The sequence below is a fragment of the Lactuca saligna genome, chromosome 7 (genome assembly GCF_052625555.1).
Source record: "Lactuca saligna cultivar CGN05327 chromosome 7, ASM5262555v1, whole genome shotgun sequence".
Classification (NCBI taxonomy): Eukaryota; Viridiplantae; Streptophyta; class Magnoliopsida; order Asterales; family Asteraceae; genus Lactuca; species Lactuca saligna.
In genome coordinates, this window is record NC_136423.1 from 169098782 (window position 1) to 169126511 (window position 27730).

At 39.8% G+C, this 27730-nt stretch overlaps 2 protein-coding genes and 1 non-coding gene across 3 annotated transcripts; 2 read left to right on the forward strand and 1 right to left on the reverse strand.

Annotated features, from left to right (window-relative positions):
* The first annotated feature begins 8913 nt into the window (after positions 1 to 8913).
* LOC145005917 (uncharacterized) lies at positions 8914 to 11200 on the forward strand. The gene has a single exon (XM_078965026.1). The coding sequence runs from the start codon at positions 9144 to 9146 to the stop codon at positions 10983 to 10985; it is 1842 nt and encodes a 613-aa protein (XP_078821152.1). The 5' UTR covers positions 8914 to 9143; the 3' UTR covers positions 10986 to 11200.
* A 4291-nt stretch (positions 11201 to 15491) lies between these two features.
* Positions 15492 to 15563, forward strand: TRNAT-UGU (transfer RNA threonine (anticodon UGU)). The gene has a single exon. It is a non-coding gene; the product is annotated as a tRNA-Thr (tRNA).
* A 7065-nt stretch (positions 15564 to 22628) lies between these two features.
* On the reverse strand, positions 22629 to 24551 carry LOC145006297 (D-amino-acid transaminase, chloroplastic-like). The gene is made up of 5 exons (XM_078965390.1): positions 24253 to 24551; positions 24105 to 24160; positions 23723 to 23898; positions 22975 to 23648; positions 22629 to 22846 (listed from the first exon to the last, which is right to left on the reverse strand). The coding sequence occupies exons 1-5, from the start codon at positions 24266 to 24268 to the stop codon at positions 22749 to 22751; spliced, it is 1020 nt and encodes a 339-aa protein (XP_078821516.1). The 5' UTR covers positions 24269 to 24551; the 3' UTR covers positions 22629 to 22748.
* Between the last annotated feature and the right edge of the window lie 3179 nt (positions 24552 to 27730).

Consider the following 27730-nt stretch of genomic DNA (forward strand, 5'->3'; position numbering starts at 1 on the left):
CAACAAACCCTTTCTATGAATGGGTAAGTGTTAGGAAGGAAGTCCCTTGTGGGTTTAGATGCGAAGAGGGACCTGGAAGCCATGGGATTCGGTGAGTGGTTTGAGCAGACTCGGCGAGTCCATAGCAATCTCCCAATCTTTGAAGATGGACTCGATGAGTTGTTCATACAACTCGGCAAGTCATAGACTGGACAAGTTCTTAAGTTGAAGATGAACTCGACGAGTTCAAGAAGGAACTCGGCGAGTCAGATGAACATGGTCCCGATGTTATGATTAAAGGAGAACCCGTCGAGTTTTTCTAGACTCGACAAGTGGAGCCGGGGTTTTGTGTGGGATAAGTGAAGCATGGAATCGACAAGTTGGTAAGCCAACTCGACGAGTCAGGTCAACTGAATGTTGACTTTGACCAATGTTGACTTTGATTGAACTTGGGCTGACCCTGTTTAGGGTTGTATGTGATATGTGTTGACGTGAAGGTTGTCGTGTAGGGATTGAGGAGTCGTAGGGAGTCGACTTGTGCGCCGAGGATAGATCAGACACTGCACGACATTGAGGTGAGTTACCTTCCAGTAAGGGTGGGTCTAAGGCCACAATGTTGGCCCACCAAAAAGGGGTATTTAGAAGTTAATGGTCTTTGTGATAATTATCTTGGTCTGGTTATGTGATTTATCTGGATTATATGTTATGTGTATAGTAGGGATCAATTTCCCTAACAGTGGTCCTTAGGACCCAAGGGTAGGTCAGTACCCGGATATGCCTGACTGTATGTTTATATTTTTTGATTGTATGCTAGTGGTAAGGGTGCGATAGTTCCCAGTTACCGGTTGAAAAATACTGATGACGGATATCGGTTGAAAGATACCGATGTTGATTATCGGTTGAAAGATACCGATGATGGTTACTAGTTGAAAGATACCAATGAAGGCTACCAGTTGAAATATACCGATGAAGGTTACCGGTTGAAAGATACCGATGATATGGTATGTGATATAATGGGGGAACTCACTAAGCTTTGTGCTTACTGTTTTGGTTTTGGTTTCAGGTACTTCTTCGTCGAAGGAGAAAGAGTCGGCGGCGTAGTAATGCATCACATACACACACATGTTTCCGCATGAAGTTTTTGGGACTGTACTCTGATTTTCAATACTTATGATGTTATGGTTCGAAATACAACATTATGATTTTGTAATGTATGTTTTATTGACAATATTTTGGTAAAATGTTTGTTAAATGCGTTAATTCAAAAATTAAATTTTTGGCCTTGAAAATTGGGTCGTTACAAGTTGGTGTCAGAGACTTGGTTTGAGGGATTCGGACACACCCTCGGGGGTGTCTGGACTTAAACTGAGGGACTAAAAGATATTTCAAGGAAAAATGGTTTTCTAATGTCTGAATTGGGAAATTTTAAGAAAGACGAAGTGTGTGATGTGTGCGACCGGCCGGGCTCAATAAAGTTTTCCCCAAGATACCCATACTTGTTATGTTATGTTATATGGTTTTGATTCAGAGAACTGCATGCTAGAATAGGACTAAGGATCTAGGAGGATGTCTTGTGTGCCTGATATATGATTCTGAAAATTGCATGCTAGTTAGAGCTAAGGATCTAGGAAGGATGCCTTATGTGCCTATTGTATGAGCTGTATGCTAGGACTGTTTAGTCAGCAGTAGGATGGCCTGTGTAGGTTATGCCTGGTTTAATTACTCAATGCATGAATGTTGCTTGCTTTGTGCTATGAGGGTTCTGACTAGCTTCAACTAACTAAGGAGCGGATATGTAACAATATCCGCAAGCTAGTTAGGGAGAGGTGGTGGGGACTCCTAGTGCAGCTGATGGCGGAGAGTAGGTCGGAGAGTGCCTTAGGGAAGCTTAGGATGAGATCAGTGGAAAGGGTATCGGTAAAAGGGACTTGGTGAAGTCGAAGCAATTCTTGAGGAAAGTACGGATAGATGTGGAAGGTAGTATGGGCCCGTACTACTGAAAGCAGAGGATCCGTACTCGAACCAAGGAGGACCTAGATGGAACCGGGAAACTTGGAAAGTATATGTGACCCTGATATTCATATGTTTATTGTTCAGGATGGTGGTCACGCGACATGGAGCAGGAGGTTCAGGATCCGGGTCAGGATCGGGCTCAGTGGCAAGATCCAAGCATGTGGATAATGGGTTACGCGAGTTCATTGCGTCTGAGATCACGAGGGATATCCTTGATGCGACGTCGGTTATCTTCGGGTCGGTCAAGGAGGGGATCATTGAGCTGATGGAGGATCGCCTAAGGGCGTTCTGGAGTGACATGGCGACTAGCCAGTCAGGACCACGCACACTATCCTTTAAGGACTTCAGAGGGAGTGGTGAGCCAGATTTCCATGGGGAGAAGGACCCATTGCTGCCAGACGATGGATTGCGTACATTGAGTCTGCACAACTGACCAGCTTCTGCCCCGAAGGGTCGAAGCTACGATTTGCAGCAGGGTGTTTGAGGGACGAGGCTAGGGACTGGTGGGAGTCGGTTGGTGACTCTCTGGGAGCCTTGGCTGTTGAGGCTATGACATGGTCAGATTTTGTGACCTGGTTCAGAGCAGAGTTTGCGCTAGCTGTAGAGCTTCAGCAGCTGGCCAGGGAATTCTAGGATATGAGGCAGACTACGGAGATTATGGTGGAGATCACCGCCAAGTTCCAGGAGAGAGCTTTGTTGGTGCCCCAATATACGGGTGATGAGGACATGAAGAGGACCCGCTACCATGACATGCTACGAGCTGACATCCGGGAGTATGTCAGTTTTTAGCTTGCCCTACCCTGGATTCCATGATTTCCAGGGCTAGGGAGAGGGAGATTGATATGGAGCACATCTGGAAGAGGAAGGCAGAGGAGGGGCAGGCGGCAGGGGCTTTGGGGAAGAAGCCCAAGGGATCCGATGGTAGGCCGAAAGGCCAGTCAGGGCGGGACCGTTGTGGATAATGCAGTCGGTCACACGAGGGAGCTTGTCGCACTGGGCCGGGTTCAGGCTGCTATAAGTGCGACAAGGTTAGGCATTTTGGCAGGGATTATACCGCCCCTACTCCTGCAATTAAGATATCTGACCTGATTTGCTTTCATTGCAATCAAAAGGGCCATAAAAAGTCCAATTACCCTAGATTGACAGCAGTAGCAACAGCGGCGCCGACTTTGGCGCTGACTCCAGCGATAACATGGGTTGTGGATGGCCGAAAGGCCAAGTTGGAGGCTCTAGTGGTTTGGAGTCGAGCATTTCAGCTGACAGCCGAGGAGGCACGCGCTGCACCCGATGTGGTGACGGGTATGATTTCTTATCCTTATGCTTTTATATTATGTCGCTGTGATTTTGATATATCATGTGCCTTGTCTAGGATTGTTCCATGTGAATGGAATCCCAGTTCATGTGTTGTTTGATTCGGGTGCCACCCGATCTTTTGAACAGTTACCCACTCCTGAGGATTGATGACATCTTTGAACAGTTACAGGGAGCATCTTGGTTCTCCAAGATTGATCTGCGCTCAGGATATTATCAGATGAGGGTCAGAGAGGAGGATATACAGAAGACGGCGTCTCGGACACGCTATGGCCACTATGAGTTCGTGGTGATGCCTTTCGGACTCACCAATGCTCCTGTCGCATTCATGGACCTTATGAACCGCGTGTGTAGACCGATGTTAGACCAGTTTGTGATAGTGTTTATTGATGACATCTTGGTTTACTCCAAGACGCAGGAGGAGCACGAGGAGCATCTGCGGGAGGTTCTGGAGACTTTGAGGAGGGAGAACTTGTATGCTACGTTCTCCAAGTGTGAGTTCTGGTTGCACGAGGTGCAGTTCCTTGGGCACCTCATCAACCAGGACGGGATTTCAGTGGACCCGGCCAAAGGAGAGGCCGTGATGAGATGGGAAGTTCCAAAGTCTCCATCTAAGATTCGGAGTTTCCTAGGATTAGCCGGCTACTATTGGAGATTCGTCCAGGATTTCTCCAAGATAGTCGTACCTCTGACCAGGCTAACGAGGAAAGTCGTGGTCTTTCATTGGGGGCCTCAGCAGCAGGCCACATTCGAGACTCTGAGACTGAGATTGTGCGAGGCACCAATCTTAGCCCTGCCAGAGGGCATCGTGGATTTTGTTGTATACTGTGATGCGCCCATCTCAGGTTTGGGCGCAGTTCTGATACAGAGAGGGCACGTCATCGCCTACGCATCGAGGTAGCTGAAGCCTCACGAGGCGAATTACCCGATGCATGATTTGGAGCTGGGGGCTGTTGTGTTCGCCCTCAAGATTTGGCATCATTACCTCTATGGGGTTCGTTGTACGATTTACACGGACCACAAGAGCCTAAGGTATCTCATGGACCAACCAAATCTGAATATGAGGCAGCGTCGGTGGCTTGATGTGGTAAAGGATTACGATTGCGAGATCCTTTACCACCCGGGGAAGGCCAACGTGGTGGCCGACGCACTTAGCCACAAGGTAGCGCCGATCAGGGATATCTGTATGAGGATGACAGTGGTGACTCCGCTGTTGGAGTGGATTCGGTAGGCCCAGCAGGAGGCCATGAAGGAGGAACATCGGAAAAGCGAACGGATTGTGGGTCAGGTTTCCTCCTTTGACTATGACAACCAGGGTTTGTTGATTCTTCACCATAGGGTGTGGGTCCCGTATCATGGGGGTGTGCACCAGGTATTGATGGAGGAGGCGTACAAATCTCGATTCTCCATTCACCCCGGGGCGACAATGATGTATAGGGATCTCCATCTGGACTATTGGTGGCCCTGCATGAAGTGGGATGTGGCATGTTACGTAGAGCGGTGCTTGACATGCAGGAAGGTCAAGGCCGAGCATCAGAGACCCCACGAAAAGATGCAGCCATTAGATATTCCGCTGTGGAAATGGGAAGACATCACGATGGATTTTTATCACAAAGCTTCCCAAGACTGCGCGGGGAGCGGATTCGATCTGGGTCATCATCGATCGATTGATCAAGAGTGCCCATTTTATCCCGATTCAGGAGAGTATTTCGGCCTAAAAGTTGGTCGGCATTTATATCAGGGATGTGGTGGCACGGCACGGGGTGCCAGTATCGGTGATTTCAGAAAGAGACGTTCGGTTTACTTCCAGGTTCTGGAAGAAGTTCCAAGACGAGCTGGGAACGCGACTGCATTTTAGCACCGCTTTTCACCCGCAAACAGATGGACAGAGTGAGTGGACCATCCGAACCTTGGAGGATATTTTGCGGGCGTGTGTCTTAGACTTTGGAGGTAGTTGGGATACTTACCTTCCTTTGGCTGAGTTCTCATACAACAACAACTATCACGCGAGTATTAACCGTCCTCCCTTCGAGATATTGTACGGGAGAAAGTGCAGGACCCGATATGTTGGGGTGAGGTTGGTCAGAGGGTTATGGGGAGTACCGAAGTGGTACTCAAGACTACGGAGAGGATCCAGCAAGTCCGGAGCAGGCTTCAGACTGCTCAGAGTCGGCATAAAAGTTATGCCGACAAGAGCCAATCCGACTTGGAATTCTAGGTCGAGGATATGGTCCTCCTGAAGGTGTCACCTTGGAAGGGTGTCATTCGATTTAGGAAGCGGGGAAAGTTGGGCCCTAGGTATATTGGACCTTTCAGGGTGGTAGCCCGGGTGGGAAAGGTGGCATATAGGATGGATCTTCCAGCCAAACTAAGTCAGATTCATAGCACCTTTCACGTTTCCCGGTTGCAGAAATGTTTGGTGGATAATTCGGCAATAGTGCCTTTAGAGGACATTCAGGTTGATGACAACCTAAACTACATCGAGTGGCCAGTGGCGATCATTGACAGGAATTCAAAGGATCTAAGGAACAAGAGAGTGGAGCTGGTAAAGGTGTAGTGGCAACACCGAAAGGGCTCGGAGTGGATGTGGGAGTCGGTGGACGAGATGATGGAGCATTACCCCGAGCTGTTTCTAGATCGAGCAGCAGACTTCGAGGACGAAGTCTAAAATAAGTGGGGGAGATTTGTAACACCTGGTTCCTGGTACGTATTTTTAAATTAAGTATTTTGCAGTTTGGCCTGGTACTCGGCGAGTTGGTGGCACAACTCGTCGAGTAGAAGCGGATTGGACATGGGAGTTAAATGGCTGACTCGGCGAGTTAGAGACCGCACTCGACGAGTCCGTGCTGTCTGGACAAAAACCCTAATATGAGGATTTGCACCCTATATAAACACCTTAACTCTGCCTCCCTTGTCCCTAACACTCTCCTAGAGCTGCATATCGAAACCCTAGCCATTTGTGTGTGTGTGTTAAGGCCATTTTGGTGCTTTTGTTGACTAGTGAAGCTTGGAAGGAAGAAGAGGAGCTTGAGTATTCGACTTGGGGCTTGTGGATCCAGAAATCTCATTCCATCTTCAGCTTATCAAGGTAAAATTCTCCTGCTTTGGTCTTCCATTTGGTTGTTCATCTTTAGATTGTAGATATTGGGTGCATTTAGGGCCTTTCAATCCATTTTCGGATTTAAGGAGTGTTATGTGGACTCTAGCCTTCAGATCTGGGCCTTAAGAGGGGTCTCGCGGCATAAAGGTGCCAACTTTAGGGCCATGAGATCCCCATGCACATTATAGGACACTTTATATGGATTTTTGAGCTAAAAACCCCATGCATGTGCATCAAGTTTGGAACTTTACATATAAATTGGACATTAGGAGGCCAAATCTATGGTTTTGGTGTGTTAGACCTCATTTAAATCGACTGTATGGAATTAGTCAAGGTTGGACTCGGCGAGTTGTTCTTAGCACTCGACAAGTCGGTGAACATTGTGCACCAAACCCTTTCTCTGAATGGGTAAGTGTTAGGAAGGAAGTCCCTTGTGGGTTTAAATGCGAAGAGGGACCTGGAAGCCATGGGATTCGGTGAGTGGTTTGAGCAGACTCGGCGAGTCCATAGCAATCTCCCAATCTTTGAAGATGGACTCGATGAGTTGTTCATACAACTCGGCAAGTCATAGACTGGACAAGTTCTTAAGTTGAAGATGAACTCGACGAGTTCAAGAAGGAACTCGGCGAGTCGGATGAAGATGGTCCCGATGTTATGATTGAAGGAGAACCCGTCGAGTTTTGCTAGACTCGAAGAGTGGAGCCGGGGTTTTGTGTGAGATTAGTGAAGCATGGACTCGACGAGTTGGTAGGCCAACTCGGCGAGTCAGGTCAACTGAATGTTGACTTTGACCAATGTTGACTTTGACTGAACTTGGACTGACCCTGTTTAGGGTTGTATGTGATATGTGTTGACTTGAAGGTTGTCATGTAGGGATCAAGGAGTCGTAGGGAGTCGACTTGTGCGCCGAGGATAGTTCAGATACTACACGACATTGAGGTGAGTTACCTTCCAGTAGGGGTGGGTCTAAGGCCACAATGCCGGCCCACCAAAAAGGGGTATTTAGAAGATAATGGTCTTTGTGATAATTATCTTGGGCTGGTTATGTGATTTATCTGGATTATATGTTATGTGTATAGTAGGGATCAATTTCCCTAAAGTAGTCCTTAGGACCCAAGGGTAGGTCAGTACCCGGATATACCGGAATGTATGTTTATATTTGTTGATTGTATGCTAGTGGTAGGGGGTGCAATAGTTCCCAGTTACCGGTTGAAAAATACTGATGACGGATACTGGTTGAAAGATACCGATGTTGATTACCGGTGATGGTTACCGGTTAAAAGATACCGACGAAGGCTACCGGTTGAAAGATATCGATGAAGGTTACCAGTTGAAAGATACCAACGATATTGTATGTGGTATGATAGGGGAACTCACTAAGCTTTGTGCTTACAGTTTTGGTTTTGGTTTTAGGGACCTGTTCATCGAAGGGGAAAGAGTCGGCGGCGTAGCAGCGCATCACACACACACACACATGTTTCTGCAAGAAGTTTTTGGGACTGTACTATGATTTTCAATACTTATGATGTTATGGTTCGAAATACAACATTATGATTTTGTAATGGTTGTTTTATTGACAATGTTTTGGTAAAATGTTTGTTAAATGCGTTAATTTCAAAAATGAAATTTTTAGCCTTGAAAATTGTGTCGTTACACTGAATGTGTTGACTGATAAAAAATGACTATTTTACCTTGCTCATAATGGAAAACAAAGACAATAGAACAGTTTAAACAAGAACACAAGATAATCAAACAACCCAAATTCAACGTACTGAATAAACAAAATTATGTAAAAAAAAATCACAGAACAATTGCAACTCTTATGAATCTTGATCTGATCATGATGAAAACTGCGAATTGAAAGGAAAATCATGATGAAAATAACAACAATTTAGGGTTGATTCGAATTGTAATCAGTGTACCATTTGATTTAAAAAATTTATGTCCTGAAGTTTAACCTCTCATTTGAACTTCGCAATTAGTGACTGAAATCCCACGCACCCATAGAAGTCGGAGAAAGTAAAGTCAAATCCCACAAATATTTGGAGAAATCGATTTGATTACCAACGATTTTGAGGACGTTGATTGAAGAAGGAAGCAATGACAACGACAATGATGGGGGATTGTCGTGGCGCTAACAACGATAAAAGACGGAAGTTATTTGGCTCAAGATCGGAGGAGATGGACGAGGGGTAAGCTTGGGAAGTTTCTCGGTCATCAACTTTTTTTAAGGATTTGATCAGATGGACAAATACCCGGTCAGACTTCTAAATGTGCAAATCAAACGGGTTGGATCAGATTGGGTTAGACAAATGAGACCTAATTAGATATAAATCAAACAAGACCTATGTTAAACTTAATTTATAGAGTTTTCTAACAAAAAAATTAGCAAGAAAAACTTCGATACCAAACATTTCTAATTCTCGGGCTCTTAGATGCCTCGTATCCTTACTATTTCATTTCCATTATATAGTAATACGTAATTTTTGGATAATAGGAAGCAAATAGAGTGCTAGTGTGGTACCGCATCACACCCACAGATGATATAGGCCCACGGAAACCAACTACGTCTCGTGTCTACATTTATTCATCGTTCTCTTCTCTCTGCTCTGCAACCCACCTAAAGAAAGCCGCAACACCTATCTATCACAATGACAGTCAATCAACTCCGGTAGACCACCACCACCATCGTTGTTAAATCTATCCAACACTTCGTCTACTTCACACATCTTCATCCTCTATGAAGATCTCATCCAGATCAATCCTCAGTCCAGCCAGGGCTGGGGCTGCTCGTGACCCACCGCCGCTTTCCCTCTCAAACTCGCACAGCCGTAGGCTCAGAAACAGTCGTAGCATCAAAGGCGGCGCGTCTCCCGCAATGTTCCCAGCCACCGGTAAAAAAAGAGGAAGCGGTTTCGAAAACCCAGAACCGTCTTCACCTAAAGTTACCTGCATTGGTCAGGTTAGGGTGAAGAGCAAGAAAAAGCACGCAAAAAATTTGAGGAGTTTATCGAGACGACGGAGCGCCGGTGAAGTTAGTTTCAGGAGATTGGAGCATTCCGGTAATGGGTTTGGTGGTCAAAGTCAAAATCTTGGTTCTAATCAAGAATGTTTACCATTGCAGAGGAATAATCAGAGATGGGTTCATTTACCATTGACGATTTGTGAAGGTTTAAGAGCTTTTGGGTCTGAGGTAAGCTGTTTGTTTCCTTGCCGGTCTTCGTGTTCTTCAACGACGGCGATGGAGAAAGAGGAAAAGATGGTTGGGGAAAACAGACAGGGGTCTTGTGGTGCGGGGTTTGCACGGTGGTTGGTGGCATTGCAGGAAGGAGATGGAAGTGGAAGAGATACCGGTGGTGGTGGTGGTGGCGAGAGAGAGGTTGAGTTAGTCGCCGGAGACGATGATGACGAGAATGAGGAAATTGATGAGATTGGTATTAAGAATTCAAGAAGACATGTGTTCCAGGACTTGGAGATTGTAAACGACAGCGTCTTGGGAACAATCGATGAAGCTAGGGTGAGCACATGTGTACCACCTAAAAATGCTTTGTTATTGATGAGGTGTAGATCTGATCCTATGAAGATGGAAGCTCTCACGAATCGATTCTGGGAACCAAATATGGAGAAAAACGAAGAGGAAGAAGAAGATGAAGATGAAGAATCTTTTAAGAATGAAGAGAAAATTGAAGAGAGCGTAATTCCTGAAAATCTTCAGCAGGAGGAAGAAGAAACACTCATGGTTTTGATTGAAGTTAGTAATCAAGAACATGATGATTTACAAGCGAAAGCAATCGATCAAGAAAAAATGGAAAAGAATTTGGAACTGGAGATGGAAAAGAAAGTTCAAGAAGAAGAAGTGGAAACAAATCCAGAAATGGAAACAAATCCAGAAATGGAAACAAAACAGAGTATTGAAGAAGAAGAAGAAGATAATCAAGAACAGAGCATAGAAACTAACGAAGAAGAAGAAGAAGAAGAAGAAGAAAGTATGTATCTTTGGTCTTTATTTGAAGAAAATACAGATCAAAATCAAGAACCTGAAGAAACAGAAGAGGAAGAAGAAGAAGAAGAAGAAATGGAGGATGCTCAAGAACAATTATCCGAAGATGAAGATATTGAAGAAACCGAAGCATGTGAGTCAAATTCAGAATTTAAAGAAGAAGAAAACGAAGAGATAAACAACAAAAGCAAAAATTTGCCTGAATGTTTGTTGCTAATGATGTATGAGCCGAAGCTATCAATGGAGGTATCAAAGGAAACATGGGTCTGCAGTACAGACTTCATCCGGCGACACTCCGGTAGAAAACCGCCGCCAGTGCCGCCGCCAATCAAACCAATCGCCGGTGAAGATGAATCAAAATGTCAGCCAGTTTTACAGCAACCAGCTCGATCTTCATGCTCATCAATGGCGACAAAGTTTGACCAGAAGTTAGTCAACACAAATGGGTTCGAGCCATTGATTCTTACAAGATGCAAGTCCGAGCCAATGAAGCTAGCACCAGAATCTTGTTTCTGGAAAAACAAGCTCGAGCCACCACGCCGAGCTTCATTTGGCATTGACGTGGCTGGTTTTGGATTTTGAGCTTAAAAATATATATATAAAAAAAAGAGTTTGATGGAGTGTTGTTTAGATAATTAGATTCGTATTACTGTCATTGAGATAGATTCTTGGACATACTTGATTTTGTGTTTTTCATTGTACAATCACTCGATGCATGTTTACAAGCGGTTTATGCTGCATGTAATATTGTTTCTAGTGTTGAATATATATAAACATGTTTTAAGTTTCTTGTTGTATTTTAAAGAGTGGTCGGATATATGAACTACAAAGTTGATAAAATATGGAAGATAGTTTTTGTTTCAATCTTGCATCATGTGATGATCACTATACCAAATTGGGATGATGTGAGTTTAAACTTATTGATTAGGCTAATTTTGTTGGCAAAGATTCGGTCTTGATGCTTATTTCTAGTCAAATTGTCTTTTTCTAATCATGTTGTGGACCACTAAGCACAAATACTTTTTAAGGATTAAAGAATTGCTTGGCATGGTGTATTTTGTTAGGTTCCATAAATCTTTGAAACAACCAACACAAAAGGCTCAAACTTGCTTTATCTTGTGCTTTGTGTGTGTATGACTATGTGATGCATTCTAGTGGTAAAATGAACATGCACAAGGGGAGTCTCATGGTTAGAGATGAACAAGAATGAAGAATGCAATCAAAGGGAAGATACACAATAACCATTAAATTAATGTAAATGCTTCAAGGTCTATAATATTTTTTTTATAAAACAAGTATAGCTTGGCATGGAGTGAAAATGCTTTTAAAAGTGTCTAAAGTTTGAACAAAGGCATCATAGATTTATATATCCCACGTAGCAAAAGTGAAAAGGAGCATGAAATACATAAAAAGTAGCCCAGCCCAACCCAACCCCACCACACACGCACACACATAGTAAAAGCAAAAAGGGTTGAATTGGTTGTGGAATTAAAGTAAGATTTTGGTGGTAGATTGGTTCTAACAGAAATGATCTTTAATCTTTCTTTTCTATGAGGTCATGTTCAAGATAGACAAGCAAAGGATTACTCAAAAGGAACACCTAACCCCATCACCACAAACTAATAGCAAATGTGAAATCATACAAAAGAATCATTGGTTGGCAAATGTTTACCTGAATTCTCTAATGGAACTAAGATACTCTTATCAATGAGGAGAACCATCCTTTGCATTAGATGCATGAAATATGCCCATTTTGTTACGGACAACATGACAAAAGTGCTAGGGTGTTACTCGTAGTTAAATCTGTTTTCGGTGTAAATGGTTTTTTTACATCTCAAAATTAAAGGTAACCAAACCAAATAAAGTCTGGTTAAATCGGTGTTGGTCTATTTGGTTTTGGTTTATTTAGATCGATTTAATGATTAAACTGAATAAGATTTCATTTGGATAATATTAAATTTTGTATTATTTGTTTAAGTTTGTGTAATATTTAATAATAAATACAACACAAATATGAATTACTTTTAATTATAAATTACCAAGTAACAAGTTAAATAAAAAAAACTTGCTAATTAGGCTATGTTTGACGTACTAGCTGAAAAGCTAGCTGTTAGCCGAAAAGCTGATTGATAGCTGAAAAGCTAGCTGTTAAATAAAAAGCTAGCTAATAGCTGAAAAACTAGCTGATAAAAAATGATGTTTGGTAAAATTAGCTGACATATATAAAATTACATAAAAGGACATGTGAGAGTATGTGTTTTTATAATTAATTAAGGGGTGTATTTGGAAATTAAAAAAAAAAAAAAAAACTCCTAAAAAGCTAGTCTAAGTATTTTTTTCAAAAAAACTAGCTTATAAGCTACTTTTTGGGTTATCAAATACGACAACATAAAAAGTTCGAAAAATAAGTTAGCTTATCAGCTAGCTGTGGCGCGCCAAACAGAACACTAATCTATGAAAAAAAATGTTAACTTATAAAAAAAACATATATTTAGTTGCTTTTTCGGTTTAACCAAAATATAAAAGATTTAATGTCATCGTTATTCGATTAAACATAGCAAATCACATGAAAACCAAATAATTAAGACATCATTCGGTTAGGGTTGGTTATTCGATTTTGGTTTTTTTTTTCACACCCCTAAGAAAGGAGAACCTTATATCAAGTTTGACATGTATTATACTAGCACCAAACTGATGTTAATATAGTAGAGATTGCAAATTTTTTTTGCCACAACCAAAAAAGTGGGACAATAACTTATTATCCATCTCACATCTATGCAAAAAAATGTAAATATTTTTCTCATCCTCTCATTGAAAATAGCCAAACTTGAATCCTTGACACATTGGTTACATTACAAGCCATTAATCATGGAGTACGAGTTTGTACTTATACCATGTTCTTAGGGACTGAATACTTCAACTTCTACATATAGGGCTTAATCAGGCTTACCTATTTTACTGGTCCAAGAAAATTATAAACTGCTTGAGGTATCCGTGTCATGTTTCAATAAATTTACATGGAAAAGGAAAAGTGAATAACTAGGATATGAAAATATTTAACCACTCTAACTATACGACAAATAGATAACAAAACCACTTCACATTTTCTAGACTATGAAATTAAGGCCATACATCATGACTGTTACTTACCATAATTAAAATAAAATTTGCATACGTTTCATCAATCAATTCTACACCAAATTAAAAAGATCAACTGTTATTGAGGTGGCTATTTTAGAAAACCCCACCTAACCTAAAGTAGCAATAATACATCGATCTCCTGGAGATAGGGAGAAACAAAGACCAAAGACTGGAATATAACGTGGGATAGATAATATCATATATACAATAAATTATAGATAATATCATATATACAATAAATTATTGGTTACTGCTTCCATCATGGAATTGTCTATTAAATTTAGAAGTAAAATTTATATGTCATCTTTATATTGTTTTCCAGCATAATTAGGTGAGAGGTATAATTTTCTAATAGATCTTTAGAATAAACATATGCAAGTTGTCAAAAAATTCAAAGTGGAAACATTTTGCACAAAGAAAAAGCACTTTCCCACGAAATTTCATTGAAAATGTCAAAAGACCCACCTTTCATTTACCAAATTCTACGTTAAATTCGTCTCTTTCACAGTTTCACCCCTTGCATACTTTCAAAGAAACACAAAGAACAAGAGAAAAGCAAGAAAAAAGAATATGGGGTGGACATGGAAGGAATCACACTTAGACTTATTTTTGGTGCCATTAGGGTTACTAATCATGTGTATCTATCATCTAATCCTTCTCTACAGATACCATATCATTCCCGAAACCACAACAATCGGGTTTGAAAACCATAATAAAAGTGCATGGGTTGAGAAAATGCTTCAGGTACATACTTGATAATTAGGAACCCATAATCTTTCTTTTCCTAAGCTACATCTAACCTAACCATGGTTAATTAATTATATATCTTGATGCATGCAGATTGAAACTAGAGATAGAGGGTTTGCTGTATCGGTCCTTAGTAGTAACTTAAATGGAGCAATCTCTTTGGCTTCAATTTCTTTAGTTTTATGTTCTCTTATCGGAGCTCTACTTGGAGGTTCTTCCACAAACTTCTTCACAAGCCATTTTATCTATGGGGATAAAAGTCACACCACTAGGTCAATAAAGTACATCTCCATAATAACTTTCTTCTTGTTAGCATTTGCATGTTTTGTACAAACCACACGACATTTTGTGCATGCTAGTTTCCTCATTAGCATGCCTAAAGGTGATGTTCCTATGAAATATATCCAAAAGGCATTGATACGAGGAAGTATCTTTTGGCTTGTTGGATTGCGTGTGCTCTATATTTCAGGGACTTTGGTTTTATGGATCTTTGGTCCAATTCCAATGCTTGTTTCATCGGTAGTTTTAGTTGTACTTTGGCATTTTTTGGATACTAATAAAGATGAAATGATTCGGTATCAATCGAACCATAATGGTGGCAACTTTTTGAGGAATAATAATATCGGTAGCTTTTGACTATGGTGGAAGGTCAAAGAGAGAAGAAACAATCCCGCTAGAGTCTCAAGGAAGATGAGTTTCACTTGGGTCCTATCTTATTTGTTAGTTGATTTGGTTGATAAATATTTCTGTATCTTTTAAGATGAATAATGTTCCTAAGTGTAATGTATGTATAAAAAGGATTTGGCAATGAAATTATAACATAGAACACCAAACAAGCAACCAAAATAATTATGACTTGACTATCCTAGATTGTCAAATTTTGAGGCTGTGAATGAAGACTAGATAGAAATTATATTTCCTAAAGCAGCCATTGCCATTGGGTTAAAAATGTCCATAGTTATCATTAGGTGAATTGTGAATGTATCATAATGTGACTAAAATTCAGTGTTTAGAAATTAAACATAATTAATTTTAAAAGGTTGAAGTTATTAAACTTAAATTATTGCCTAAGAATCACATAGCTACATAAAATTATTTTAATCGGCACAAAATTCTTTGATAAGTATATTAGACCGGTATAATAATGTAATTTTATTAAGCTCTCGATATAGCTTTAAATATGAGAAATTGAACAAAATCGCCCCTATAGCTCAGTGGTAGAGCGCCAGTCTTGTAAACTGGAGGTCTGTAGTTCGATCCTGCATGGGGGCAATTAACTCAGTCGTTGTTATTTTTTTTTTCCCATTCATTGCTTTACTATTTACTTTTTAACACGAAAAACAAAATATACCTATAATATCATATCAATTGCATTTCAAATGCAAAAGAGCGTTAAAACTTCATTAATCTTAACAAGATCAGAATCTGAACAAATTCATGGACTATTGTAGAACATAAGGTGCACACCAAACTCCAAAGAATAATAAATCAACCACAATCACAAAAGCATTTAATCATAATTCAGAAGAGCTTAAAAAATACAGTATATTTTGGCCATTTTTGTTGTTTAGCAAGTATATTTTAGCAATTTTTGTGGTCTAAATAATGTATTTCAGTTTCGTACAGCCCAATAATTAACGGGCGGGTTTGAGGTTTTCAAGATACTTAAGAAAGTTGATCAACTCATTTCATTAAAATGTTGGGTTAGGGTTGAAATTTCCAACCTAATTTCAATCTACTCAATAATAGTTTGCAAAATGCAATCCGTCTTCATTCCCTTTGAATAATCGAATATATACACAATAATCTCAACAAACGACCTAAATGGCTAAATTACAATTACAAGAAGATAAATAGGAAAAAATATACAACAATAAATAATATATATATATATATATATATATATATATATATATATATATATATATATATATACGGTCTAATACTCCCCGACAGTTGCAGTGGGATGGGAACGAATGCATAAATTGGACCGAAAAACATTGAAACAGCTGGCGTGGGAGACCTTTAGTGAAGATGTCGGCATATTGGTGATCAGTCGGCAGATGAATAACATGAATACGTCCTATCTTGACAAGATCACAAACAAAATGAACATCAATCTCAACATGTTTGGTTTGCTGATGTTGTACTGGATTACCAGAGAGGTATACAACGGATATATTATCACAATAAACGAGCATTGCTTTAGTAACTGGTACATGAAGCTCAAGAAGTAAATTTCGAAGCCAGCTAGTTTCAGCAGTAGCATTAGCCACACCTTTGTATTCCGCCTCCGCGCTTGATCTAGAGACTGTAGGTTGTCTCTTGGACGACCAGGAGACCAAATTGTCTCCTAAAAATACACAATATCCCGAGGTTGATCTGCGAGTATACCCAGAAAATGATGTAGGCGACCCAAGTCGGTCATGGCGAATTCTGCTGACAAAGTTTGGATGACGGACTTTAAGAATGTATCATTAGAAGCTGTGAGAATGATGTCATCAACGTAGAGTAGCACGTAAGCGATGTTGTTGCCGCTACGGTACACAACTAAAGATTGATCTAAAGCTGCACTTTGGAAACCTTTAGAGGAAATGAACTTTGCAAAGCGATGGTACCAAGCACGAGGGGTCTGTTTAAGGCCATACAATGATTTTCTTAATCTGCACACAAAATCAGGGTGAGTACGATCAATAAAAATGGGGGGTTGATGCATAGACAGTTTCAGCCAAGTCCCCGTGTAAGAAAGTATTTTTAACATCTAGTTGATGAATCGACCATGAACGGGAAACTGCATGTGTGAGGACCGTCCGTATAGTAGTAGTCTTGACGACCGGATTGAATGTTTCATCACAATCAACACCAAACTGCTGAGACTTTCCATGTACTACTAGTCGGGCTTTGTAGCGGGCTAAAGTGCCATCGGAGTGAAATTTGTGGCGGTAGAGCCACAAGCATCGAATGATATGGGCATCAAGCAGTCTCGAGACCAATTCCCATGTGTCATTGTCACATAATGCTTTATATTCATCGTTCATAGCATTTTTCCAGTTATGATCGAGCAGGGCTAGGTGAGGGTTTTTAGGAATGGGAGAAAGATTGGTGGTGTGTAAGTTGAGACGCTGAGTTGGCTTGAGAATGCCAAGTTGAGACCGAGTGGTCATCGGGTGAGAGGGAACAGGAAGAGATGTACGGGTAGGAGGAACAATGATGGGGGTGTGGGTGTGGTGGTAGTGGGCAGATTGGTGGGGTGGGGGGAGGAGCTGTGTGAGGGAGAGGGGTGGGTCGAAGATGGTGGGGGCGACGGGGAGGGAGTTGGTGGTGTAAAGTGGTGAATGATGGAAGGAAGGTTAGTGTCGGTGGAGAGGAAGCGGTAGTCATGAGAGGTAGGAGAACTAGGAGTGGCAAAGGGAAACACATTTTCATCAAACGTGACATGGCGAGAGAGATGGATTTTACCAGAGGTGGGGTCTAGACACCGATAGCCACGATAGTTGGTCGGGTATCCGAGGAAGACACACCGAATGGAACGGGGGCTAAGTTTGTGATCGTGGCTGGCAGATAGGTTGGGATGGCAAGCACATCCAAACACCCGAAGATGGTCATAGGATGGGTTACGGTGAAAAAGGATCGAGGTGGGGGTGTGGTAGTGTAGAATTTTGGTTGGGGTGATGTTGTGAAGATAAGTTGTAGAGTGAAGGGCATCAACCCAAAAGTCGGGTGGTAAGGAGGCATGAGCAAGAAGAACAAGAATAATTTCATTTAACCGACGAATCATGCGTTCGGCTTTTCCATTTTGTGGTGAGGTTTGTGGGCATGAAAAACGAAAAAGGAGGCCATGTGTGGAAGAAAAATATTTGAAGTTATTATTGTCGAATTCGCCACCCATGTCACATTGGAAACTTTTAATTTTTTGTATGAAATTGTGTTTGGACGAAAGAGTGGAATTGAGTGAAACGAGAGAAGGTTTTCGATTTGAGTTTTAATGGATATACCCATACATAATGTGTGAAATTGTCAATTAATACCATGTAATATTTATATCCACTTTTGCTAGGAATCGGAGATGTCCACAAGTCACAATGTATAATATCAAAGCGCAATAAAGTAAAAGATGTAGATTCATAAAATGGCAAACGCTTGTGTTTAGATAATTAACATGAATGACAAAGAGAATGAGTACTACTAAGACTCTTATTACATGAAATAACAGACTTAGAGTGTAAATAATCAATGATATTTCCGGCTGGGTGACCGAAACGAAAATGCCATAAATATGAAGAAGATACTGTAAGAAAATTCGGATGCAAGGATGCTGGAGTAGTAAACGGGTAGAGTGCTCTGGTAATATTGTGTCTGGTAAGAATCTTCCCACCCCGAAGGTCCTTCATAGAAAAACCATGAGGATCAAACTCAAGAGAAACATTATTATCAATGGTAAATTGTCGAACTAAGACAAGGTTATTGATAATGTCGGGTGTGTATAAAATATTATCAAGGTTAAGGGCTGCTGGTGTAGTAATCATGGTATGTTTACCTGAGCCCATAACTGGAATACTATTGCCATTCCCAACAAATATAGATTTAATATGACTATGAGTAGAGAATTGATTTAGAATACCTGAGTCACCTGTAAGGTGAGATGATGCACCCGTGTCCATGTACCATTGAGAGTCATCCGGTGGGTTCAATGTCAAAGTTTGAAAAGTTGTGCCAATATCAGTAGGTTCGAGTGCATTAAACGACCCAAGAACATGAGCTTGAGGGAAATCAGTGGTTCGGTGAGTTGGTTCAAAGGATCGATTGGATGGACTACGCTGTGAGGGCTGTCCATTTTGGTTTGGTCGGGTGGCACCCCGAGGGTTTGAGCGGCTATGATTCTGTCGAGAGGGTGGCGGACCACGAATGGTTTGAGGTTGTTGACGATTATCTGCAGCAACATTGGCTTCTCCGGTAGAGGAATCGGTATTGACTTTCTCACGAGCAAGTTGGCGATTGTGTTCTAACTATAGTATGCTTCTAGCGGTATCCCAATCAGGTAGAGTTTGATTGATGTAGGCAGCAGCAGTGTCATACTCCGTTGGAAGACCACGAACCAGCTATAGAACCAAGCGTTGTTCGTTAACAGGGTTGTCAACATCATTCAGTTGGTCAGCTAAATCTTTAAGCTTCTGGCAATAGTCATCGAGGGAAGCCGAGGATTAAAGAGTGAGGTTAGTAAATTCATGTTCAAGGGCAGCGGCTCGAGATCCCTTATTGCAAAGAAATATGTTTTTGATCTTCTCCCAGGCTTCACATGCGGTTGAGTTCGGTTCAAGAACTCGGATCAAGAGATCATCAAACATCGATCCATAAATCCATTGTGAGACAATGGAGTCTATTTCAACCTTATCGGTCATAGGCTTCATCGGTGGCTGCTGGGGGCTTTGTACCATCAATATGGTTCAAAACTTTATATACACGAGCATGAATCCAGAATAGCTTTACCCAGGAGGAATACGTGACTTTAACACCATCCAAAATTCTGACTTTGTTCTGAATGTTGGTAACTGTGTAAGCCGGATGAAGGGGGGTATTCTTCTGTGTAGCTTGATCTTCCTTTGTCATCGAGATGGAGGAAGAAGGTTCGCTGGAATTTTGATCGGAAGGAGGAGAAGAAGAAGAATCAACCGTGGTTGAGAGAGAGAGAGAGAGAGAGAGAGAGAGAGAGAGAGAGAGAGAGAGAGAGAGAGAACGAACCCAAGAAATCGGGGCTCTGATACTATAATAGTTTGCAAAATGCAATCCGTCTTCATTACCTTTGAATAATCGAATACATAAATTATAAATAGTAAAGGATATACAACAATAAATAACATATATATATATACAGTCTAATACTCAACTTTGTTTAAAAATTATGTTATGTCAATATATCTAATATAATTCTAATGTTATTTGAACACTTAATTTGTGTTTGGGGTTGGATTTTTTTATTAAACTTCAACAATTATTGAAGTTCATAATTTTTTCTAATTTTATTTGAATAATGAATAGACTATGTAACATATTTAATTTGGTGTAAAACTTTATTATTTATTTATAGAATTTTTAATGTATGAACTGTTTATTAAACTGGCTGGGTTGGGGGAATATACGGGCCAACCTAATTATTAAAATGTTGGGTTGGGTTTAGCATTTTCAAACATTTTTCTTAAACATGCTCAATTGAGTTTAACCCATTTAACAAAAAAATGTCAAACATGATACCCATCGTCACCTTTGGCCCTAGCAAGTTAAATGGTAACAATAGAATTTTTTTTATCAAAGTTTAACGACGTTAGTAATTTTTTTTTTTTTTACTAAAACTACTAAACTCTGGCAAAATCTCATATCATGACCAATTTAGCATGTTATAGAAGGTTAATGTACTCGATGTAGAAAAAATCGTAAAATTTGGATGACTTCCATTAATGAAATCCGAAACCAATGGTTTAACCACAAAAAAATAGCTTAAAATTAATGAGTTTTATGTAATTTTCCTGTAGGTTTTTTCAACTTGCTTGTAAAAGCTCTATACATCGAGTCATTTCAAATTATAGTAATATTTTATTTATTTAGATACCTTTTTTCACTTTGGTAGGTAAGTTTGTAAACCAACTAAACATTCAGCAAATCAGCAAATCGTTTGCGTCCGTTCACTATCTTAAAAGGCATAAACAAACTTTTATATGTAGGGTTAACGGGATTCATACCTTTTTATTTTAAGTATTTGATTTAGATTAAGAAGTTGTCAACTTGCTTAACAAATATTACGTATTGGTTTAGTGAATGCTTTCATTAGTATGAATAAGGATATGTATTTGTTAGTTTAGATAGAGATTTTTTAGCAATAAAATCATCTGTTTGGTCTTGGACTCTTGGGTATTAATATATTACGGTAATACATTAATGCCCAAGACCAAACAGATGATTTTATTGCTAAAAAATCTCTGTCTAAACTAACAAATACATATCCTTATTCATACTAATGAAAGCATCCACTAAACCAATACGTAATATTTGTTAAGCAAGTTGACAACTTCTTAATCTAAATCAGTTTAATACCTTACACTTGGTATCAAAGCCTAGGGCTCGTAAAGGCGTAGGGCGGCCGGTTTGAAAGCCGACTTCAAGAAAACTGTAGCATTTTGCCGTGGGGTAGACACAGCAAGAACCAAGTTCGGTTTAAGGGGGTGTGAATTGTTTTTTAGCGCGAGTTTAAGCATCTCAACAGCAGCCTCGATTTCTCTTGATCGGGTTTGTTCTAAGGTAGAAAGAGAATAATCGGAGGCGCGGAATAAACAGATGGGAAGACATCAAAGTGAGTGACTTTGATTATGTTCGTTTTGTGGGTGATGGAAAACGGTAAATGTGGTCGTGACCTTGTCTTATTGTTCGGTGGAAAAGTACTCTTAGAACAAGCTTAATTAAAGAGGCCGGAGTGATGAAAAGAGATAATAGGATGTTGATCGGTTGAAATCAGAAGGCAAAAAAATCAAAGGGATTGCATAGTTCTTGATCAATTTGTTCGTAATAAGGGGATACCGACGTAGGTGCGTGAAAAGCGGATGCGAAGGATTCGTCAAAGCAGGTAGCTTTGGATTCGGTTCGTTTGGTAAATTGAAAGAAAACGGTGGAGTGGGCGGCTTTGTTTTCTTAGTCGGTGGAGATGCCTCTTCAAAGAACGGTAATCGAAACAAAGGAAGAGATTGGAGAAACAACACGGTGTGGACATTATGGGAGTGGAAGTTCAAATCGGATAGCTTTTGATCTGGACGGGGAGAGGTTTTGAATCCTAGAAAAGTCTAGATGGTAATACATGTATCCAACGGGATGTCATGCTACATGTTACGTGTGTTGTAAACAATCAAAAGGGTATGGATGACTTTAGACGTGACCGAGGTGGAGATCTGATGTCCGGGAAAAATCAGGATGGTTCGGGAAGACAATGATTCCATATTGTTGTGAACGTGAGGTATGACCAATCTCGTTAAGGGGTGATTGTTATGTTAATCGGATTTATGAGTGCATAAATATTTTGGGAAAAACCTTTTTATTTTAAGTATTTGATTTAAATTAAGAAGTTGTCAACTTGCTTAACAGGTATTACGTCTTGGTTTGGTTAACCCTTTATTTAGTATAAATAAAGACATGTATTCGTTAATTTTGATAGATATTTATAGCAATAAAATCATTTGTTTGGTCTTGAGCATCAATGTATTACCAGTTTAAGACCTTACATTATATGTGTTTTTTTAGTTCGTTTACAACACTATCGGTATGGTTCATGACAAAACTTTAATATAGTTAAGATAATTTGAGGTTTTCGGTTTGTTGAATTAGTGTTCACAAACCCAAACTTTTATTCAATTCGTGATTTCCATTCCACACTCTAGAAAACAAAGGATACAACATCCAATTCTTTGACACTTTTTTTTACACATAAGGAACTTTTAACCTATGTGTCTCAGGACCCGCCACCATATCCTCCCAAACCAAATCCGATAAAGCCATTGTCAATTCCCCAACCTTCCCTATAAACACCATAAAAAGTAAAAAGTAAAAACCAACATCATTAAACAATTCTTTTTCAAAATCGGAGATTCAAAAAAAAAAAAAAAAAAGAAGAGTTTTTTATTATTTAAAATAGTTAAAAAGTTACCATTTCCAATAGGAGTTTCATCCCACTCAATAATCGGCAACACAGGCAATGTACTTCCAACATACATCATCTCAGCAGCTCCTTTAGCTTCTTCAACAGTTATATTCCCTGTTTTCACACTCTTCAATCTCCCATTTTCAACCAACTTAGGAGCCAATTCAAGAAGCCTTTTAGCAGTACACCCACTTAAAATCTTCTCAAAGAAAGGCAAAATAAGCTCATTATCATGTGTTACAAAAGCCACATTCACATTAGGTCCCTCTGCAACATACCCTTCATCATCTACCCAAATTGACGCAAATGCCCCTTTCTCTTCTGCTTCAAGTTTCGAGAGAACATTCGGGAGGTAATTCACGTTTTTGCTTGTGGCAAATAAGGGTACTTTCATCGGGATTGTGGAAGTGATGACTTTAACGCCTTGTTTACATTGAGAAAACTCTTCGTCTATTACAACTGCATAGAATGCAGATGTTGGGCAACCTGAAGGAGAAAGTAGGAAATCGCCTGGACCTGCACTTAACCAGTATCGTAAAGTTCCTTTCTTGCAGTTTGATGCTGATGTTAGTTGGATGAGAATGGTGCGAAGGGTTGATTTTGGGAATGGTGATGAAATCTTGGCTCTTGATGCTGATACAAGGATTCGATCTATATGAGCATCCAGTTCGTAGAGGTATCTGTGAAATGGATTGGAATTCAACTTTAGAATCGATCAGAATTGTGTAAGATTTTGATGAAATCAAGGACTTACCCATCGAGAATAATGGCAGTGTCAAAAACACCATGTCCTCGATGTACCATATGATCGTCAATTGGGATGACCATCATCGCTGGATCGAGAATAATCCCGCCATAAACACTTGAATACATTGCAGGATATGGTGGCTTCTCGACTGAATTCCATTTCTGATGCAACTTTTCAAGCAGCTGATCATCAAAAGATTAATGTGAGATATCGTTTCGAAACAAAATTTAACTTCACCGATGGTGCTTTTCTAGATGCAGAATTGGCATAAGAAACGTGTGTTTGACTGTTTTCTAGTGTTATTGATCAACTTTTTGTGAAATTTTGAGATGATCGGGAATTCGGGATCCAAAAACAGAGAGGTGGGGTTGGGTTTTACGGAATATACCTCTGTCGATGATGAGAAAACATGAATTTTAGAATCTTCAGCACTCTCGATCTCAACTGCGATTTATCAATCAGCAAGCATATCAAACAACCGATCATGAATTACTATACAATCATAAAAAACCATGACCCTAACTGATGAAACTTACCTGAATTGGTAGCCATTTGAAGAAAGGTGAAAGGAGGAAGGGTTTAACAGGGGCGATCGAGTGAGTGAGTGAGTGAGTGAGTGGGAGATGAGGGTATTTATAGAGAAGGTGGGTTGTTCACCATGAGAGAAGAGAGGGGCGAAAAGGGTACTCTCGCAGATGTAAAGAAGAGGAATCCATGGTTGTCTTACATGGAAATGGTGGTTGTGGATTTGGGGAAGAAGGGTTTAAAGGTAAAGACGAAAGCGGGTGGCACTGGCCTACCCTCTGTTTGATTCTCTCATCTCTCATGGTGTTTCGAGTCATCCACTTTTTGGTTTACAAAAACAAATTTAACACGAAATATATTTTTATGGATAATATTTTAAATTTTGTCATTTTTGTTAATATATTTTTATCATTCGAAAAATAATATAGTTTATGTGCACAAAAGGATAAAGTTTTCGTCGGTATTTCTTTTAGAAATCCTGTTACAAAAAACATATTTGAGAATCTATAATATAAATATAGTGTATTTTGGTATATGTTAACCCGAATTTTACTAATGTGATTTCCTCTTGTATATGTGAATCCAAATAAAGATTAATCTATCTATTGATCTGTGTAAGCGTTTATGCGATTTACAGAGGAGAGCCAAAGAAAAAAAAAAATTAAAGCAAAAACAAAACTTTACTGTACGTATTTAAACGGGCAAAACTCATTTTACCTATATTTAGGTCCTTATACTACAATATACATGCCACTTTTAACACTAAACTTATTTATGTATAACCCTAGATTTATTTTAATGTCACATTGTCCTTATACTACAATATACATATCACTTTTAACAGTAAACTTATTTATGTATAACCCTAGATTTATTTAATAGTCACATTTGACTACAATCTCCTCTTGAAAGTCGAAACAACTTTAGATAGTTGATGTAATAGTCCAAAATACCAAGTAAAAATTCTCATCTATATACTAACAATCCATATTTAATGATTAGAAATTCCCATCATACAATGTTTCCAAAGATCCAATACATCAACATGTTACTAGTGGAGAAAAATGTTGGAGAGTGCACGCTGCGTCATCAAACCGAGCCCTTGCCCTTAGAGCTAGAAGTACCTGAATCATCAAAAAAAAAAAAAAAAAAAAAACTATAAGCACACGCTTAGTGAGTTTCCTCAAACACACAAAACATATAATCACATAATGCCACACATACATACATACAAGTTCGCCATGGACTCCCTCCATGATTTTCATTTGGAATGTCATGGGCTACCCCCATGATCTTATATCCCCGAGCCACAGGCTCATCCCATGGTCTTGCCAAGTATCATGGGCTCCTCCCATGGTCTTTACATACATCACATATAAATCATTAGCAACCATTACATATTCCATGACTAAACATTTCATAACAATTAATGGGCCGACCTTGGTGCCTTCGACCCATGAATGTGGTGAGAAGACTCACCTCGAATACTGAACGATAACTGACTAGATCTCGGCCCCAATATCATCTCTACTCAACCCCTAAACATAAACGATTCCTTAAGTACAACTCAAAATGCCCCAAAACCTCTTATAAGTCAAACTTGGTTAAACAGTCAAAAGGTCAAGAAAGTCAACTTAGCCTGGCCACCACGTCGTGGTGCCAGATACGACAAACCAGTCGCGAACAACTCGCTACCACGTCGTGGTGGCCTTGCTACATCGTGGTTACATGGTTTTCAGCAGCTTAATGCATTTAGCCACTTAATTCGATTCCAAAAGGTCTCCAACTCAGATCTGGTCCAAAATAGAGTCTAAATGGATAAAGTTCCCAACTTTAACCAATAGAACCCTCCAAAATGTACAGATCTCGACTTCTAAGATCCAAAACACTTCATGGCTTTAGCAATACTCGTCCAATCCATGGGCTTACTTGACCAAAAGCTAAAAGAGAGTCTCTAACTCCAAACACACCTTAAAAGTCGATGCTTTTCAGACATGCATGTCCAATGTGTAACACCCGATTTCTAGTATGATTCATTTTAAGTATTTCCTATGTTTTTCTCTGGGACTCGACGAGTTGGTGGGCCAACTCGTCCAGTGGAGTCGTGATCCGCGGGGAGTTTAAATGACCTACTCGACGAGTTTGGAGACTGACTCGGCGAGTAGGTGTTGTTTGGGTGAAACCCTAATTTTGAGGGTTTGTGCCCTATTTAAACAACTTATCTCAGTCTCCACATTCCCTATTACTCCCAAAAAGTATTATCTCGAAACCCTAGCCTTGTGTGAGTGTCCTAAGGCTATTTTGGTGCATTTTGGTGGATTGTGAAGCTTAAAAAGAGGAAGGAAGTTTGAGAGTTCGAATTGGGGCTTGGAGATCCAAAGATTTCGTTCCATTTCTAGCTCATTCAAGGTAAAATGCACCTGTCTTGGTCTTCCATGTGTTCATTTATCCTTAGGGATTGGATTTTGAGTATCTTTAGGGCTTTCTAAGCCATTTTCGAATTTATGAAGGTTGATATGGGGTTTTGACTTCAAATATGGGTTATTGGAGGGGTCTCATGGCATAAAGGTGCCAACTCTATGGCCATGAGAGCCCCATGGTCTTTGTAGAACATCTTTTATGGATTTTTGAGCCAAAGACCCTTTTCATGTGCACCAAGCTTGGAACATTATTATTGGAATAGTGTCTAAGGCTGCAACTATATTAGGCAAATATTTGACCCGATTGTGCATGGTCCTTTTGGGTTGCCTTCACCATAGAAACTTGGTAGGATGATTTATTATGAGAGAATAGATATTATTAATATATTATGAGAATAATATAATGAATAATAATATGGTTATTTGATTAATATAAGTCATAGATTAATTAGTATTAATTTGGTGACTTAAAGAGATTAATTAAATAAGAGGGTATAAACTGTCAATTGTTTGATAGTTACACTTTGGGCTGTAAATCCTTATAGGATATGGGTTGGACGAATTCTAGGGCTTGGGATAGCCTCAAATTCGTCCATGGATTATCTATGGAAAGGATTGGGATTGCTTAGAGTCTAAGTTATCCAATTAGGGTTTAAGGGTGAAACCCTAGGAGCCTTACAAGTATAAATAGACCCCTTGGGATAGGAAATCGGGACCTCCTCTACAGCAAGGATACCCTGGCCGATTTTCTCCTCTCTCCTCTCTCTCAAATCATTCTCTTTGCTAGTTGGTGTTTGTAAGCCATTAGATGAGTGACAATTGTGACTCTAAAGCTCCAAGAACAAGAAGATCAAACAAGTGTTTCTAGGTATGATTTTAACTCTAATTTTGTATTGTTCTTATACCTAATTAGCCATTAGGAGTCTTGGATTCAATGCATGTTTAATTAGAGAAACCTAGATCCAAGCATTAGGGTTTGTATGCGCACATAGGAATGTTCTTATGTACAAAACCCATCAGTGGTATCAGAGCCTAGATTGGTTTCTATTAAATTGATGCTTAATTGTTT

What these genes read in the sequence shown, in the direction of transcription:
- LOC145005917 (XM_078965026.1), top strand. Translation starts at nt 9,144, where the DNA reads ATGAAGATCTCATCCAGATCAATCCTCAGTCCAGCCAGGGCTGGGGCT.
- LOC145006297 (XM_078965390.1), bottom strand. An exon ending in ACTGCCATTATTCTCGATGG is followed by an intron (nt 23,649 to 23,722) that starts GTAAGTCCTTGA and finishes TCCATTTCACAG; the next exon opens with ATACCTCTACGAACTGGATG. An exon ending in TGAAACTCCTATTGGAAATG is followed by an intron (nt 22,847 to 22,974) that starts GTAACTTTTTAA and finishes TGGTGTTTATAG; the next exon opens with GGAAGGTTGGGGAATTGACA.